Source organism: Dipteris shenzhenensis, chromosome 24 (assembly GCF_047967505.1).
Source record: "Dipteris shenzhenensis isolate YYH24624 ecotype China chromosome 24, Dip_SZ_1.0, whole genome shotgun sequence".
In the NCBI taxonomy this organism is placed as follows: domain Eukaryota; kingdom Viridiplantae; phylum Streptophyta; class Polypodiopsida; order Gleicheniales; family Dipteridaceae; genus Dipteris; species Dipteris shenzhenensis.
The window spans coordinates 32,096,485-32,113,809 of NC_141619.1; the positions used below are offsets into that span (position 1 = coordinate 32,096,485).

The following is a 17,325-nucleotide window of genomic DNA, read 5'->3' on the forward strand; positions in this document are numbered from 1 at the left end:
TGAGAGGCCGCCAAGCTAGGTGGGCAGAACTCATGTAGGAGTTTAACTTGACGATTCGGTACCGAAGAGGGAAGGATAATAAAGTTGCTGATGCGTTGTCACACATTATGCATAATCTGAGTTTCACGGTATTAGAGAGTGCTCTAATGACTGAGATTAGAGAAACTCAAAAGGTGGACGAGTTCATCCAGAGCCTTTGGCCCAAGGCTCACGTATTTAAACCCAAGGAAAAGGGTGACCTGGCATCCAGAAAAGGCCAGACTTATGCAAGATATACCATAAGGGATGGTATGCTGAAAAGAAATGGCAAGGTAGTAGTACCTAATCAGAATGATCTTAGGCAGAGAGTCATTCAACAATGCCATGATAGCCCATGTCCATATTGGGAACCCTTGGGTTTATTTGCAATGTGGTGGAAGATATCTTGAACCACCATGCCTGATACACTTATTGGAAAGGTGTACCTCTAATTATACTTATTGGGAAGGTGTACCTCTAATTATACCTTATTTTTCATGGTAGTCAAGAGTACGATTACCTCCTATTGATCGATTTTATGGATACCCTAAAGTTTGGCTTGGATCACTCGAGAGAACTACCATGAAAAATGGTTAATTTAGTGTGCTTCCTTTAGTGTTCTCTCTTGTGCATGCTTTCTCTTGCCTCTTCAGTGGATTTCATGGAGTAGCCATGGCATAAGGTGAAGCGGATGAGTAATTGATGCCCTAAGGATGACATCTATATATGATCCCCTGGACATGGGAAGATATGAGAGACTATAAGCACCCTCCTTTAAACATCTACTAGTGCAAGGTTTAGCACTTTCAGTAAAAAAGGAGAGGGGCTTGGATCACACCCACGAGGAAGTAACAAGAGTGTGCTCTTAATGCATTTAACGCCTAACTACGAGTGCACAAAACGTCCTTCACAAGCTTTTTGCTCCACTCACGAAGCTCCAACATTTTTGGTCGCATGCTCAAACTGCCTTCAACACCTTCTATGAGATAGAGATATGGGTTGCACCATTGTTGCTACTTCAACTACAACTCAATGATGATTCCTCAGGCTGAGCTCCCAAGCTCTCGACTCTCGTTCCTCTATCATCACAACTGCATGGCGCACTCAAGGGACAAACAATAGAGGAGATGGAATTTGGGAACCATGTGAGTCGATAATATGAGCCCTGCGTGCGCTTCTACCAAGTATTCTCAATACCTCTTTTAAAAAAGCGAGCAGCTCGTCCTTCTCCCACGCTACCTTCTCGGATATTTACTTTGTAGACGAGATTTGGGGAAGGTGAGGGAAGAAAAGGAAATCTACAGCTCACACTTGTAATTCACAGTATTCTGGGCACACGAAATTTGAGTGGAGAGCAAGCTTATTATGGAGTAGTTTTCTTTCTGTGTATCTATATTACGAAAGAGTAGCTGCATCTATTTTGTGGCTTTCTATAGAGTAGCCAAAGTGCAATCACTTTATGCCAAACTGTGAGTATTTGTCTCACTATACATTCACAGAAGCTCATGAATTCATGAGTTGTTGCACTCAACGGCGGTCGCTATAGGTAATCCACAGATGCTCCACTGGTTCTTCTGGCTTCGCTAGCTTCACTAGTCCATGTTGCCCCTCACGAACCACTACGGGGGCCTACTGGTTCCGCCCACTAAGAGCTCAAGGCAAGATACATGCCCAAGGTTAGCTGTAATATTTAAAAAAGATTTATACTTGCAAACCTGATTGATATGAAATAGTTTGTAAGCCCATCTCTGGCACACTACATCTTTAGCTTTCTTGCCATTTAGCTTGCATTACATCTCTGTATATGGATGCTCCTTCTTGAAAGGTGACCAGTCTATGGAGTGATGGATAGTTTCTAGGTGGGGGATCCGGTTGCCTACATGCCCTACTTCAACAAATACTTTTATCTCCTTCCACTTGAGGTGCCTTCTATTTTGTGTGATTGTTTGTGGGTGTGGGTGTGGGTGTTTGTTGGTGTGTGATTGCTTTGTTGTTTTCATGTGAGGTGTCTTCGTTTGTATATTTGGGTGTGTGTGATGTCCAACAACATGAGTATTCGACTTTGGCTCTTGAGCTGCAACGCTTAGACAAGCCGTGGCAATAGTCAGTTATATCTGGTAGCATCTTTGGAGATGGAGTCTGTCGATGCGATGTTGTATACTTTCCATACTCTGCACATTACTGGTTGTTAAATGAAGTACTAAGTCGACCCACTCCTTCCTTGCGATGACATTCTCACATGTTTTATTTCGTCTTGCAATGGGATATCTTTTTTTATTTCAAGATGGAATTCTCTGACCAGGAGCCATGACCAAGATAACTCTTTGCTTCTAATCCTTTTGGAGCTCCCTTGGACATCGATTTTCCTTGCAGTTTCTTGGGCCTACCACTATGGGCATGGTGTTGCAAGGCTGTTGGTTACTTTTATCACTTGTCAATACATTGTGTATTATGAAGGGACAGAAGAATTACTGGTAACACTATACGTTGAGATCTTAAAGAATTTGCCAAAGGATGAATGTGGCCAGTAAGTCTTTTGCCAGTAGCTACACTGTTCTTCATGTGTGATTCTAGGACTCATATACAAGGCTTAAGGTGCCGTCTTAAGGAGCATCTCAACTCTATTTTTGTAGTTTGATTGCTTGTTTTTACCCTTTAGATTATTTGATCGGTGTACTAGAGCCCTAGGGCTTACACTTTGGGACTGTATTTCTCTTTGTATCCATCAGTTGCCTTCTTGTGATGGCTTTCTAGGAATAGGAGCTGCATTAGCAATGACTAAATGAATAGTAGACGTGCAAGGATCCTTCTCATTCTTAGTTTGGTGAATGATTGAGCTCCATTCACACTGGTTTGAGTGCCATTCTCATAATAATCTAATGTTGTGGATCTACCCTTGAGTAGCAATATGGGAAGGATTCGTCATCCACTATTCTTACCAATCATTTTTGAGGATGGGATGCCCGAGATGCATTAGAACAGCTGAATTCTACTACATCTTTCAAAGCAGCTGATGCTTCATGAGAGAAATGGACCCCTCTGATCACTCTCACGCTGCTCTTGGAAAACATCTTCAAAGGCACGAAGGACATCATAGGCATCATATTTCAGCATTTGTTCCTGGCTGTTCAAACATCAGCGGCTGTCCAGTACATGGCTGCATATCTATCCCACATGAAGGCATATCTACATTAGCATCAAATGCATGAGCCGCTGCTTGTGGCTGGAAATAGACATCACCATCATGTGATACATATGCCTTTAGAGCTTGCTGCTCATTACATGTGACTGGCTGCTCATCCATAGGCACCACATGCTCAATAAGTTCAACTGCTATTGTTTTGGAACATAATCGTGGGACTCTACATTGTGTTGTTGAAATGCATTACGGGAGGTCGCTTCCATTGCATGACCATGATGTTGATCATCTCCTTAATACTCACCCTAAGTGGCAGCCTAACAATTTTGCACGTTTTTTGTGGAACATTTATATCATCATGCTCTTGTCTGACTAAATGAAATCATATGTCGACCATGCAATTGGATTTGGTTGGTCCTTGGTTGGGGGCAAGGGTAATTGCCCTTGCTATCTTTTGACATATATGTAAACTATGCTTTATAGAGAAGCTCATTATAGATGATTTATCTATATCTTAATCAAATTTTATATGTTTTGAAATTGAGTTGTTAGAGGCCATGGATACTGAAGTCTTTCTTACCATATATTAGACATGTTTTGGAAGGTTTGTTAATACAAAAGGACATAGCATTGGCCCCTATGACCTCTAATTAGTTCACTACACTTAGAATATCTAAAGGTTTTATATTTTTCTTGAGCCTTTCAAACTTTCCACCGCACTTCTCTATTTCCATAAACACTAGATGAGTTCTACTACTGGCTACAACTTCTTATGATTGGAAGAAGAGGTTATTGCTAAGTCTCTCTTAAAAAAACCTGTCACTAAATAGAAAAGGGATTTCCTTTGAAAGATCCCATATTTTTTGGGGGTTCCATATAACTTTTTCATAGTGGTTTTCATCTCTCTAGAAACATAATAGAGAGACCATGTAGTAATGTGACTTATGTATGTTGGATGGCCAACCATTCGCATTGGTATTATATGGAGTACCCCCTTACCCTTTTTGGAGTATGGTAACAAATGCTTTTATGCAAATACTACATTTCTTTTCTGAAAATTGACATTACATTGATTATTTATGCCAACCTTGAAGTATCTTTGGAATACAACGATGCCAAGATTTGATAAATGTTAAATCTAGATAGAGTGACATGGATAACAACTATGTGCCGGCATTGAAGCCTGGCTTCCACAACATGTTTGAGTTGTTCTAACTTTCATTATGTTGTGATGGTGCCAGGTGAGTCGGCATACCTCTCCATTGGATTTGCAATTATAAAATCTTTGGCGCGTTTTGATGGACTTAAGATATGGCATTGGCAATTATGATAAGTACTCTACGACGGAGTTTCTCCAGCTACTGTATAACAAGATTGAATGTATTGTTGGAGAATAACCTTGAATATCTTTGTGAAACTTAGACACTTTATTAATATGATTTGGCATATTCATGTTGATTATCACTTTAATGCTCTGTCTCAAAGGGTTGAATAAGAATGGATTACTCCTAATTGTTGTTTGAAAAGGGCAATGACATATGATTGCATTTGATGTGCTTGAACATTTGAAACTGGTCTAGTAGTGTAGTAGTTTAGATTTTTTAATAGGAAAAACACACACATGCATAGAAGATATATCACATCATCAAACAACTCATTATAGAGTAACAATGTTGTGAAGGTACTTCCCTAGTGGATTTTTCTAATGTGCATGTCTGGATCTATTTAATCAAAGGTTATAAGTTATTTAAAAACTTCATCCTATTATTTTATTTCCTTAAGAAAATGTCTTTAAAAATATATTATGATATCAATCACATCAATGACATGGCAATAAATAGATTGCTTGACAAGAATCACCTATCAATATTTTTTAAAAACGAATTGCACTTTATTAGAGATATTAAATAAATCATTGCAATAGGGAGTTCCTTGGTACCCTAGTTATTTCATAAGGCAACATCAAGGGAGACTTGATTAGTTATACTATGGGTGGGTGAATTATAATTTTATATAAACTATTCAGTAAACGCAACACAAAATTTAGCCATAGGGCTCTTAAGGGTATTTCCTATGGCCACTTTTAGCTAGAAGCATTTCTTTATTATACCTTTCACGGTATAGTAAATGATTATTAAGCTAAGTAATATTTCAAAAAAAGTACTGAATCTTGTGTGCAAACACACTTTAAAGAAGGTGATGGTAGTTTGTCTCCTTGGTTATGATGTTAGGATCATATTTAGAATTTAACAAAAAGGACCTCCTCAAGGAGAACATATGGGATGATATAAATTCCATTGGATAAATCTAGAGAGAAGAATAATCTCATTTTCTTCTAGAATTGAGGTTATGGGGAAAAAATCACATCTAAAAAATGTAGATTTGGCTCTAAGGTCTACAAAGAATGTTGTCGTAATTGATAGGTTAATCAAAATTGTCGAAAGAGAAGGAAAACAATATACACACAGTCATCATGAGTAGGTTAAAATAAACAAGCCATTCATGTTCTTCAAGTGGACTCTAAAACAATAAACAAGTAAAGTTGGAGCCTAGCTAAAAGGGAAAAAGATTTTAGTATTGTCTAATCCAAAAAGTAAGGACACAAACATCAAATAAGTTTTAAGGGAGATACTGCCTCTATTGAGGCAGTGCTAATACTAACGAATCACTTTAGTAGCCTCCTTTAAGTCATTTTGATATGAGGAGCAGTGGCAAATCAGGCGGTAGGGCGTGTGCGTACCTGCGGAGCTGCGAATCTTGCTCCGAGAGCGTAGGTCTGAGGCAAGTGTGTGTGGTGGGTAGGGAGGGAATGTAACCTTATCTCTCTCTTTTTTTTTCCTGCATTGTAAATTCAAGAGTGACTAGATACGATAGAATCCCAAGCTGCTGCTGAGGCTTTGAAGTTAGGATGAGCACATACACACCTGCATGTTTTAAAATTTAGCCAAAAGATGTTGGCATGTGGTTAACCTTCTCTCTTTCGTGAAGGTTACCAAAAAGTCATGTTGATGTATAATGTAATCTCATCTCTTTCTTTCAAGAGACATGAAGCTAGAGAGAGAGAGAGAGAGAGAGAGAGAGAGAGAGAGAGAGAGCAACGATGGCCAAAACAAGCAACGATTCACTTTCACATCTAAAGCGGACTTTCCAAAAAACAAGCAACCGACCCAGCTCTTGCCCCCCGCTGCAGCAGCTGATTTCTCTAGCCCCTGTGGGTGCTTTGAGTAGCTTCCCATTCTTTTTTGCCTCTTTAGAAAAGGGCAGTACTCTCGCCACCCTGTGCTGCTTGTTTTTTTTATAAAATGCATTTGTGACGTCCATACGATAGGATCTCAAGCTGTCGATGGGGCTCGAACTCAGGATAAAGAGCACAACAGCTTGAACTCGGGACGAGCACATACGCACACACACGTTTTAAAGTGTAGCCAAAAGGGGTGTAGGAATGTTTTTTGGCCTGCCCTATGTGTGGGAAGGGTATAGTGATGATTCTCCAACTTTTGAAGGGTAAAATAATTTTCTTTAGATTTAACGACTACATGTTAGGTGGAAATAGTTGATTGGCCATTGGGAGTGCCACAGAGGATGCCCTCTTTAAATGCTTGGGCAGCTCTTGCATTTGACTTATTTGTTTTTTGGCAGGCTTCTTTAATGATATAAATCATTCATCTTGTTATCGTTTTCCTTTTTTGCTTTTTTCACACCCCGGTGTAGAATGTTAGCCAAAAAGTCATTGTTGATGTAATCTCATCTCTTTCTTTCGAGAGACATGAAGACACAGAGACAGAAGCAACGATGGCAAAAACAAGATGCTTCATTCGGCTACTGGGAAAGATCTATCGCACACAGATTCATGCTGGTTTGGTCTGTTCTAAGCCCTAAATGGTCTCTCCGTCTCAGAATCCTGTCCAATTCATTCTTTCCCTTCATTACCTCACCTTTATCTCTCTTTTTTCACGCTCCATAGACCATTCATTGTCCAATTTCTCTCCTTTATTGTCATCCTTGCTTCATGCTTACAGTAAAATGTCTGAATCGATCGATGACGCTGACCTCGTTCTCGTCTCTAATTGAGCTTGATGGTTTGGATTCCTCGTGACAGTGCCGGTATCTCTCCACGATCTCATGTATGCTGTCGCAAGGGAAAAAAAGCTTCCTGCCTGTCAGAATTGATAGGGCGTACCTGATAAGCTTCAGGTGAAAGTAATAGCTTTCTTTTCTCAAAAGAAACACGTAGGAATGACGCAGTTGGCTGTAACTACGGAAACCATGATACGAAGAGTCGAAATTGACCTCTTTAAAAATGACATTGGATTGTTCTGCGAGCAAATTTTCTAAAATTGAGCTCTTTCCCACAACTCAGGACTGTCAAACATCTTTAGGAAAAGCAACAAGCTATTTCAAACGTGAAATATCTCCAAGCTTGCATTTATCAGATTAATATTCTTGAAGCCATCCTCTAAAGAGCAATGCAGAAGTTGCGAAACATGATCTACTTTTGCCACGTCATTGAACAAACCATCCTCTTTTTGCAGTAATTTTATTATTCTATCCACAAGGGATGACACTAATGCAATTCTCCAACGCTCTTGATTGAGTTTCAGGTTGCATGGCCTCGCACAAATACTCTTTTCCTCATTCTATAGGTCTGCTGAAGCTTGTTTGGCTCTACTTTTCTTTTGTAGTGCCAGGTACGCAATACACTCACACTTCTAAGCACAAGTAAGACAAAGAATTAAAGAACAAAAGGGTAGAACAAGAAATACTGTAATAGCAAAATGTTTAATGGTGCTTGTTCTAAACAGCTGCAGAGCTCCGGTGGTTTAGGTGAGGTCTTACACCTAGATTGGTACAGCGCCCCCCCCTTCTTTATTTACCTGGTGGAAAAAAGAAACAACAAAAGTTTAGTGTTCTACATTTATGAAGACCTGAAATGATTTTGTGTGTGTACTTTAGTGAGTGAATAAGCTTGTGTGTGCTGAGTGGCAATAGTGTAGAACACCGCCATCATCTTTTATCCTCTGTCTAATGTCTGCTTATTGGACATCAATGCAAAATAAAGATAGCTGAGTAGATATAAGAACTTTGACAAAATTCCAATGATTGTAGCCATGCCTAAACAGTTTGTGAGGTCGTGATTATAATGAAAGCCTCACAAGGTGATAATACCTGTGAGGATTTATCGTTTGCATTAATTGTAAATCCCATTTTTGTTCCGAATGGATTGAATTTTGACACAGAAAATTATTGATTCACAGCTTCGGTGGGGGACACCTAATGGGAGATGTCTTCCTCATTTCCAACTGGCTGTAACTTCAATTAGAGATGACATAGCGTGGGCTAGATTGCCTGTTATTCGTTTTCTACTATCCTGTTAGAGTCAGAATAGCCTTGGACAATCTTGACCAGCGTGGAGGACGGCATGCTCTAGGCTGCCTTTAATGATACTCTTTTTGCAGCTATATAATTCATAGCAAGTATCACTTACCTTACCTGGCCTTATCTTCTAGAACAGTGCATGTTTTGATATTGCAATCCTTCATTTTTGGCTCAAACGGAGTCTTTGGAAGAGAGATCATGGGGCCTCTTTGAAGCTGCTATTAAGTACCCACAGCGTTGGAAAACTTACCTTTTCACTGTCTCCAATTACAAGTTTGCCATTGCACGCAATAGAAACTCTTGTGTGAGATATTTTTAAAAATTATGACTTCGGAGAATCTCGGATTATCCTGTGCTTGCTTGGATTTAGGAAAAAACCTTATGGAAAACTTTGGAATATTCAGACATTTTTGGAACCTGGCAGTGTACAAAATCAGTGAGCCCTCCCAAATCCTTAGTGATTAAAGGTTGCATGTCTTGTTGAGGAGACTTTAGCAGATTGAGGAATAATCCTGTATGGTTTCTTGGAAAGAGGGAAAATTGTAATTGAATGCCTTCAGATATGGTAGAAAATGATACCGCATAGAAATTCAGTCAACTCTTATTAGACCTGCTTGCAGTGATAAACAATTTGCAGCCTTTGTTGAAGAGATACTCAATTTCTAGAAAGGCACAAAGGGTGCATTTGTCGTTGAAAGGCATCTTGCCCATCAAAAGTAAAAAAAGCAATTTCAATTTTTGCTTTTGAAATAGAAGAATCCTAAGGAGTTCAAGGTTATCACATAGGAAGGCCTCGATATTGAATTGAATGCCTCAACAGGGAGGAAATTCACTAGGTTCATAGCTCTATTTGCTAACAGTTATATTTTGTTAAAGGATGAAGATTCTCTTTGCGAATTTTAGCAGATGCTCCTGATTGTGATGCCAAATCAAACATCAAATGCGCTTACTGTGTGTCGTCTTTACTCACAATTTTAACTTTTACAATTGTCTTTTGAAAAAATTCAATATTCACAAAAGTTTGTTCTAGAGAGGACGTGATTTCAAAACATCAAAAATTTTGCCACTTTAATGGATCCCTTTGCAATTTAAGCCTCCTTTATCTTTGTGCAGGTTGCACATGTCATAGAAACCCTAGGAAACTAACATTTTTGCATTGCCTTGTTAGATGCTATTACTTCAAAATCGTGTCCATGAGCTTTGGAGAAAGGGTGATAGTCTAATAGATTGAACTTGAACTTCAAATGATTTGATAGAAGTTATATATGAAGGTAAACTTTGTCAATATGGCATAAAAGGAATATGATATCTGACCTTTCCTCAAACGTATGGGTTCACTAGGTCTATTGGGAAGATATGTTGACTTGAATATAAAAGCTTGTATCACATGATCAGTGAGACAGAGCTAGATTGCATAGGTTATCGAATGAGTTGGAAGTGATCTCCAGATTTACTACTGCCTTTGGAGAGTTTCTTTACTCAACTATAGTAATGCCTTAGATATGCACATAGTAATACCTCAGTGATCTATGTTGGTGAGACTTTGGGTGACATTGAGTTTTCAAACCAAGTTATGAGCTTAGGAAGCCTAGGATAATAACATGTTTACAAAACCCTTTTCAATTAATTGTGTGCAAGTGTAATGGGTTCCTTTCACAAAGTTTTTAAAGGAACTAGTGAATTAAGTAAAGCTAGTTTTAAAGCTAAATCCAAGCCTAGGTTAGTGTACTCAATTCATAATTACCGTTCAATTAAATTCTGATTACTTAATTAGTATTCATTAAATTTCATGCTTTACTTAGCTTTTGCTGTTTAACTAAAGCTTTTTGCTTTAATGTTACTTACTTAAACTAAACTTAAGCTTTAATTAAATTTGTATTTCATTAAGCCTTTTGTTTTTTCATGTTCGGGATTTAAGCTTTTAAAAGGCCTACTTCAGATATTCAGATATTAGAAGAAACCTTAAAAAGTATAGAAGGCCAATCATCCTTAGTAGCCCTTGTTATTGTACAAATAAAATGTTTGGTTTTTTGGTTAAAAAGATTTTGGATATGTTACCATCGATACATCATTTCTTCCTCCCGTTTTTTCAAGGAAACTTTACTTTAAAAACACAAAATTTCATTTTTCTTCTTCCAAGGAGTGTCAAAGTTAATTATTGAGAGAGATGAATCTTTACCAGTCCAAAGTTGTTTATCACCTTCAAAAAAGTTCTTGTGGGTTAGAACTCTAGTAGTGGTAGCTCTCTCTTTAGGGATGCAAACATCTCTACATAAATTCCAATTAAAGTTTGTGATTTCCCATGTAGGTAAAATTTTAAATAACTTTGTCTTCATTTGCAAAAAGTTTTATTTGCAACGTCCTCTAGGAGAAGTTAACTCTAGCAAAGACTATAGTAGTTGCTCTATATCTAGAAAGGATGTGATTTTGTAAGTCTTTTGAATTCATTTGCAACCCAAGTCTTCCTTCTCTATGTGCAGCTTGGAAGGTTCATAATAAACCTAAGAAACCTAGATTCATTGCAATGCATATAGGACTTCTCTAACAGATTCTCTAAGGGTTGAGTCATCACTTCAAAGCAGGTATAAGTTGGATTTTGAATGGTTAAATGGGAGTGATCTAATCACTAAGTCCTTAAACTCCTCATAGAGTGTGAAAGAGAAACGTACTCCTATCTTTCTTTAAGCTTTTGATTTTACTCCACACCACACTAAAATAGATCTAGAAGATTTGCAATTGCAAATAAGAAAGCTTGTTTCATAAGTTTTCAATGACAACTATGATAGACACAAAGTTTTATGAAATGATTTATTAGCCTACCTTTTGATTTTCACTGGCTGAAATCTAAAAAACAAGACATTGATATATATTACTCTTTCCACATCTCTCTCTAGCACAGTTCATTTATTGTCTGCACTTCTACACTAGTACACATCATGGAAAGAAGTAAGATTTGAAATTGACACTGTGTGATTCTTTGACACTATCTTGTTTATCTATCTCCCGCTGTGGAAAGCATTGGCCTTAGGAAGCACCACCCTCTGTTTTCTAACAATTTTAATATTTAGTTCTAATGAGGTTGACCATCGGCAACATCTAGAGGTTGTTCTTCAAACCTTGATGGAACATAAATTATATACCAAAGGAAAGAATAATGTGTTTTTCATGTAAAAAATGTAGTATTTGGGACGTATCATTTCTCAAGGGCAACTATATATGGATCCAACCAAGATCCAAGCTATCCAGGAATGGCCTGAGCTTTCGTCAAGCACTTTGCTTGGATAGTTGTGTTGGAAAATAAGGTCCATTGTCCCACCTGTTAGCTTCCCTACGAGGAGAGCATAGGGACATGGTACAGGTGTAGGAATGGGGTGTATGAGGTTTGGATGCCACATGGGCAGATCTAGGTGAAGGAAGATATCTGGAAGAAAGGCATGTGGGCAGGCTGCCACATGGACTGCTACATAGTCCATTGTTAGAGGTGGGCAGGAACTTTGAAACCTGTGAGCAGGATGCGGACTGTACAGCAGCAGGTACTGGTACAACAAGATGTATGGATGCAAAAACAGTGCGTCTGGTGTGTCAGCAGATACAGGTAGTACAGCAGCAATTGCGGGTCTTCTTGGAGCATCCAGATTGGGAGAAGATCTATTATGGAGATGCAGTCATGCTGGTTGTTGTGAAGGATTGTGCAGATACTCTTACAGGCCCTGGAATAGGGGCAGAATGGTGGGCTGTTGCAGGGCCAGAGAAGGCCAGGAAGCTACATCAGCTTGTGGCCTGTTACAGGTCAGGAGAGCTGACTGGTGGCAGTCTTACAGACTGCGAGTTGGCAGTCCAGCACAGGGTTGGGTGCAGGTGGGGCCATTATTCTCGCGCTGACAGTGCATCAGTACAAGAGCGGTACTTCCCCTATAAAAGGGCTCATTGTGGAGGCTAGCATTAATGCCCTCAGGAATGCAAGGGTGGAACTGTGAGCAGTCCATGTGCTCACCATAGAGCATCCAGGGAAGTGAATTGCTGCACGTTTTGGGATCTTTGCAGGAGCTTTCTGTAAGAAGGGCTTGGACTGTTCTATTGTTGTCTATTCGCTAGAATTGGTGCTTTAAGGGTCTCTCCTGTGGACACATAAAAGTTTGAAGTTTGATGAAAGCATTCCTTTCTTTGGTCTCGAAATTCTTCTGCTGTATTGACCATATCCATTTCTATTCCCGCATTGCAGAGAAACTAGCTAGATGTCTAGGTTTTTCTAAAATGATATTAGACTCTGGCTGCATATTTGGGGAGCCGTGAGACGGTGGTGTGCTTGGAAGAGAGATATCAGAGATTGGGGTTTCAAAGGAAGGTGATATTTGAAGTCAAAAGGTGTATGCGCAGTTGTGTTTTTTTGGGCTGAGCTCTAAACAAAATGTCACAAGTGATGAAGCCCATCTCGATTAGGTTGTGCAAGCTATACCTCCAAAAGGAGGTCAGTGGTGCGGTGGTAGTGCATGGGAGGGCAGCAACAAGAAGTTGCTCCAGTGGGTCAAGCGCAAGCACTTGCAATTGCTACTCCTAAGCAAAGGAGGCGGAATTATAATATGACCAAAAAACCTAAAACGAACTGGTAATCAGCCTTGAAACCCTAAAATGAACTGGTAATCAGACCAAAAACCCTAAAAACGAATCACCTCTGGTAGAAACGCAGCTGGGTCCTCAATTCGCAGTAGATAATCACCAAGATAGATTTCGAATTTCACAGATAACAAGGAAAAACATCTGATAGCTTCATCTGACTTGGAACAGTAGCAGATTTCTTTTTGGGAAACAAAACAAACTGAGAGGGGGAGAAAGAACATAGAAAACACACACTAGGGCCCAGCGATAATTATGTACAACTGGCTCATAAAAGAGCAGTAGGTTGAGTACAACTCTTGAATGAATCTAGGAGCACTGAGGCTCTTCTTTTATAGACTTGGCCGCTTAAATCATATAAACTGATTGCTTTGGAATTAACTGAGACCAAGCTTTGCACTTAATACAATAAAAGATCATATAAGGTCTAACTGTGTATTTCTCAATATCCACGAAAGATATCCATTCTCCTTTGCAATCACAAATTTTTAAGTCCATATTCTTGACTGAATAGAAGAAACTGATCTCTTAACATATCTGGAATCCTCCAGAGCTGAAATAATATAATTTAGAATATATAGCTATGTAAACTGATTTTGAAACTCGACAAACAAGGAAGACAACACACTTCTCTTCCTCAGCACATCCATGCTTAGTTTGCAAATACCTCTTGCAATTCATAACAGACATTCGATCTCACCGATCATAGGAATTAATCCCATAGCTCCATATATCTTTGGCATAAGAACTTTAATATCTTTGCTATGTCCACTACTTGGGTTTTGTCCCATCGAGGATTTCTTTCAAAATCCATGGAAGCATGACCTTGATAAATAATCAAACCAAGTGTGTATTACTATTGTTTCCTTGAAATAAACAAGGAAAACAACACACAAATATGTAGGGCTTATAGACAAAAAACAACTAGTAAATCAAATATACTTAGCTTTTACTGGGAGTCCCTTTTTAATAAGGATTGTTCACATGTATCGGACCTTTGATCGTTTTCTAGATCTTTGTGATCCTTGGGTTTCTGGTTCCTCAAAATCAACGTAGATAATTGTTACACTCAAGTTGAGGTAACATGACCTCGGAAGGATCAGTGGACATTTTCCTTTAAAGGATCACTGTTTGTATTATATTTATTTGGGCTTCATGTAAATGGTCAAGAGGATTAATGTCAAGGTCCTTGATGAGGGTGACAAGGCACTGACTAGATGGGTCTAAGGCTATGGGTCCTAAATGCATTAAATGTGTAATGTGCCTAGGGGCACGTAAATAAATGGGTATCCCAAGAGAGGGGTATATGGTGCATTTAAGAGGTACCCTAGAATGACGACATGTGGCAGGCTAGATTCATCTAGGGAGTTGTGGGCTCTATTGTGGGCATGTAGAAGCTGAATTGAAAGAATCTGTCGTTCATGCTTACGCAGAGGTTGGCTAGGCGGATAATCTGTGTGCCTGCACCCGTGATATTACTGTCAAGGTTTCAGTTTTCAAGAGAGTGTGGTTTGCTTGTTATATTTTGGTATCAGAGCCAAGGTTGTATCGACTAAGGGTGAAGGTGTGTAGAGAGGTTTATGGTCGTCCTGAATCTGGTTGCGTTGAAATATTTGAAGCAAGCTTAGGTTCAGCGCCTGCAGTTACCTGGCGTAGGATTTGGTAGCTAAAAGGCAAATGCATCTCCACAAATATGGATAGCCGTTTGACGCTACTAACTCCTGGCGAACTGTGCGGCACCTCAACAAATTTCGATAGATTCATAAGCCCTCGGACCCGTACACTCCGAATACTCATAATTGATTCCGTTGAAGTGATAGCAGCTGGTTGTGAAGAGTCGTGCAAATTAGCGAGTCAAGTGACGCCTTTCTTGTGGTCACCGAACCCAAGCGGTAGATATACGTCACGTGGGATGGTTGTACGTAGGCGCTGTTGGAGACCTTCTCTGTGAGAACGATCACTGTGGATGCTTAAAGACGTATAAATGTTGTCTCAGTTTCGTTAAGGTTGCAGGAGCGTGGGCGTAGAGTGGAAAAGGATAGGTGGGCGTCGTCAAGATTGCAGGAGTTTTTTACTTTAGTCTTTTTCGTACCCGCTCCACATAGTAGTTGATTGTCACAAGGCTTTCCAGGCAAAGACTGACACACGTGTACTGCTTCTCTGAGTTGCCATATGAAGGCTTGCTGACTGTAAACTACTCGGTGCTTTCTATCAATTCAGACAACGGATTTTGCAGAGGCATTTGAATGAGATGATTGCGAGTTGCCAAACACATATACTTGAACTTAAGAGTTTGCAATTAAGCTGGAATTAAGACTTATACAGCTTAAACACAAAGTGACATCATTGGAAAATGCAATATGATTGAGGGGCCAAGACGGGCCCCCCCCTTTATCCAGGCTCACTTTATTCTTGAAAATGGAGATACAAGACCAAGGTGCAATGCACCTTCCAAACTGATGAACTCAGTGAAAAAACCTAGGACCTAGATACAAGACTCAAGAGCATATGTACAAGGTAGACAACAAAAAAGAGGACTCCAAGCTCAGGTTTCAACTCTTGGCTTGCCCAATCCACAAGGAAGAAGCCTGCAACAATCACCACTTACATCCAACATTAGAGCAAACACTAGTTTCTAGAAAGATAGTAGAAACAACATGAAATAGTGCTGTAAATGAGATAAACTTGACAATACAGGCTCCCTTCGTGACTTGACCCTTTTGTAGATGAAGTCCTTGATGCCTCTGAAGCTACCTTGGGTGAGGAGAGTGTGGAAATGGGGCTGGAATGAGAACAGCTTAGAAAAACAGCCTGTAGGCTAGAGAGAGAAAGCTTTTATGGAGTGATAGCTGTAGAGAGAGAGTGCCAATGCTGATCCCAAGGGAGGATATGTAAGAGAGGAGCTGCTGCTATTCCAGAGGTGCACAGAAAGGCAGATTTCTGCAAGGGAAATGGGCTGGAACAGTAGAGAGAGAAATTCTGCAGTAGAGAGACAAAGACTGCAGCAGGATAGAGAAAGGGGCTGTGGCTGCTCCAGGCTAGGTGAAGGAGAGAGGATGCTGCTGCTGTTCCAGAAGAGCTGAGAGGGGGCAGATTTCTGGAGAGGAGGGGCTGGAACTGTAGAGAGATAATGTGCTGTTGTAGAGAGAGAAAGTGCTGCTGAGGTGAGAGAATGGCCTGGGGAGAAGCCGGCTGCACCCAAGGAGCTGGAGAGGTTCTGCTGCATCATCCAAAAGGAGGGAGAAGAAAAGTGACGAAATTTTCATGTGTGGAATGAAGGGGAGAGGCCTTCTTTTATAGGCTCAGCCCCCCCCCTAGGCCTAGAGTGGAAGGTGGACACTTGTCCCAGATTTTTGGTGGGCTGCAGTCCCAAAGAGGACAGCCCACAACCTGCCCCAAATCTACCAGATTTGGGGCCAAACACTTGGCCTGCATGCCCTGCCACTTGCCATGCATGCTGCCACATGTGTGGGATAGGTGGACTGACCTGCCAGCTCAGATTCCATGTGGCAGTCTGCCACGTGTCAGCTGCCACGTCACTCCCAAAAACCCTAAAATTTCAAAGTTGTCAGAATTTAATTCTGATCGCACCCACGGGTTCCTAACAGCTTAGACTATCTATTGACGTACTCTAAGGTCATAACTGAGCCATACTGAGCTCATTTGTTTGTCGTCTTATCTTGTATCTCCATTACTCTTGGCATGCTGCCAGGCCCACACCCAAAGCTCAGGGAACATTCTCTTGAATGGTTCCTAGGTCGGTATGCAATCTGTGCATTTGATTGGTCCCATGTTTGGGTACTCAGGTGGGGTGTGGTTCCTAGATGTCTCTCTCAAAGAGAGGCCATCACTCTTGTGGGTCACTAATGCCCATAACCCCAAGCAAGGGGGTCCACCCTCAAATGCTAGACCTAGTTCCCATTGTCCGTAACTGAACAGTAGGAAAACATTTCATTTCTTAATAAGCATACTATTGAAAAACAAAAAAGAAATAGTACCAAGCAAGTGGATACATGTTGAAGCAGGATGACATTCCCTCCGTCTTTCATTCGGTTGTCCGCAACTGAAATGCTTCCTCATAAGCATCCAGGATTTCAGGACACTCCTGAAATGTAGCTCTGTCCACCCATTGGGCATCGGTGGATGGGAGCCCTCTGAACTTCAAAAGGTACATTTTG

The 17,325-nt window shown here is 40.2% G+C and overlaps 2 protein-coding genes across 6 annotated transcripts in view; one reads left to right on the top strand and one right to left on the bottom strand.

Moving 5' to 3' along the window:
• The first annotated feature begins 6,816 nt into the window (after positions 1–6,816).
• The window catches only part of LOC147886495 (MADS-box transcription factor 23-like), a 126,105-nt gene continuing 115,596 nt past the window's right edge, over positions 6,817–17,325 (top strand). Inside the window, exons 1-3 of one of the 5 annotated variants that reach the window (XM_087395198.1) lie at positions 6,817–7,013; positions 7,257–7,351; positions 7,759–7,845. In XM_087395198.1, the coding sequence (XP_087251324.1) occupies positions 6,924–7,013; positions 7,257–7,351; positions 7,759–7,845 (272 nt within the window). In that variant the 5' untranslated portion in view covers positions 6,817–6,923. Of the gene's footprint in view, positions 7,019–7,176; positions 7,352–7,758; positions 7,846–17,325 lie in introns of those variants that run through there. The other 4 variants (XM_087395195.1, XM_087395197.1, XM_087395202.1 and 1 more) reach the window with 4 other exon arrangements.
• The window catches only part of LOC147886496 (MADS-box transcription factor 23-like), a 91,881-nt gene continuing 82,407 nt past the window's right edge, over positions 7,852–17,325 (bottom strand). The window contains exon 3 of the mRNA XM_087395203.1: positions 7,852–8,031. Within this exon, the coding sequence (XP_087251329.1) occupies positions 8,028–8,031 (4 nt within the window). The 3' untranslated portion in view covers positions 7,852–8,027. The remainder of the gene's footprint in view (positions 8,032–17,325) is intronic.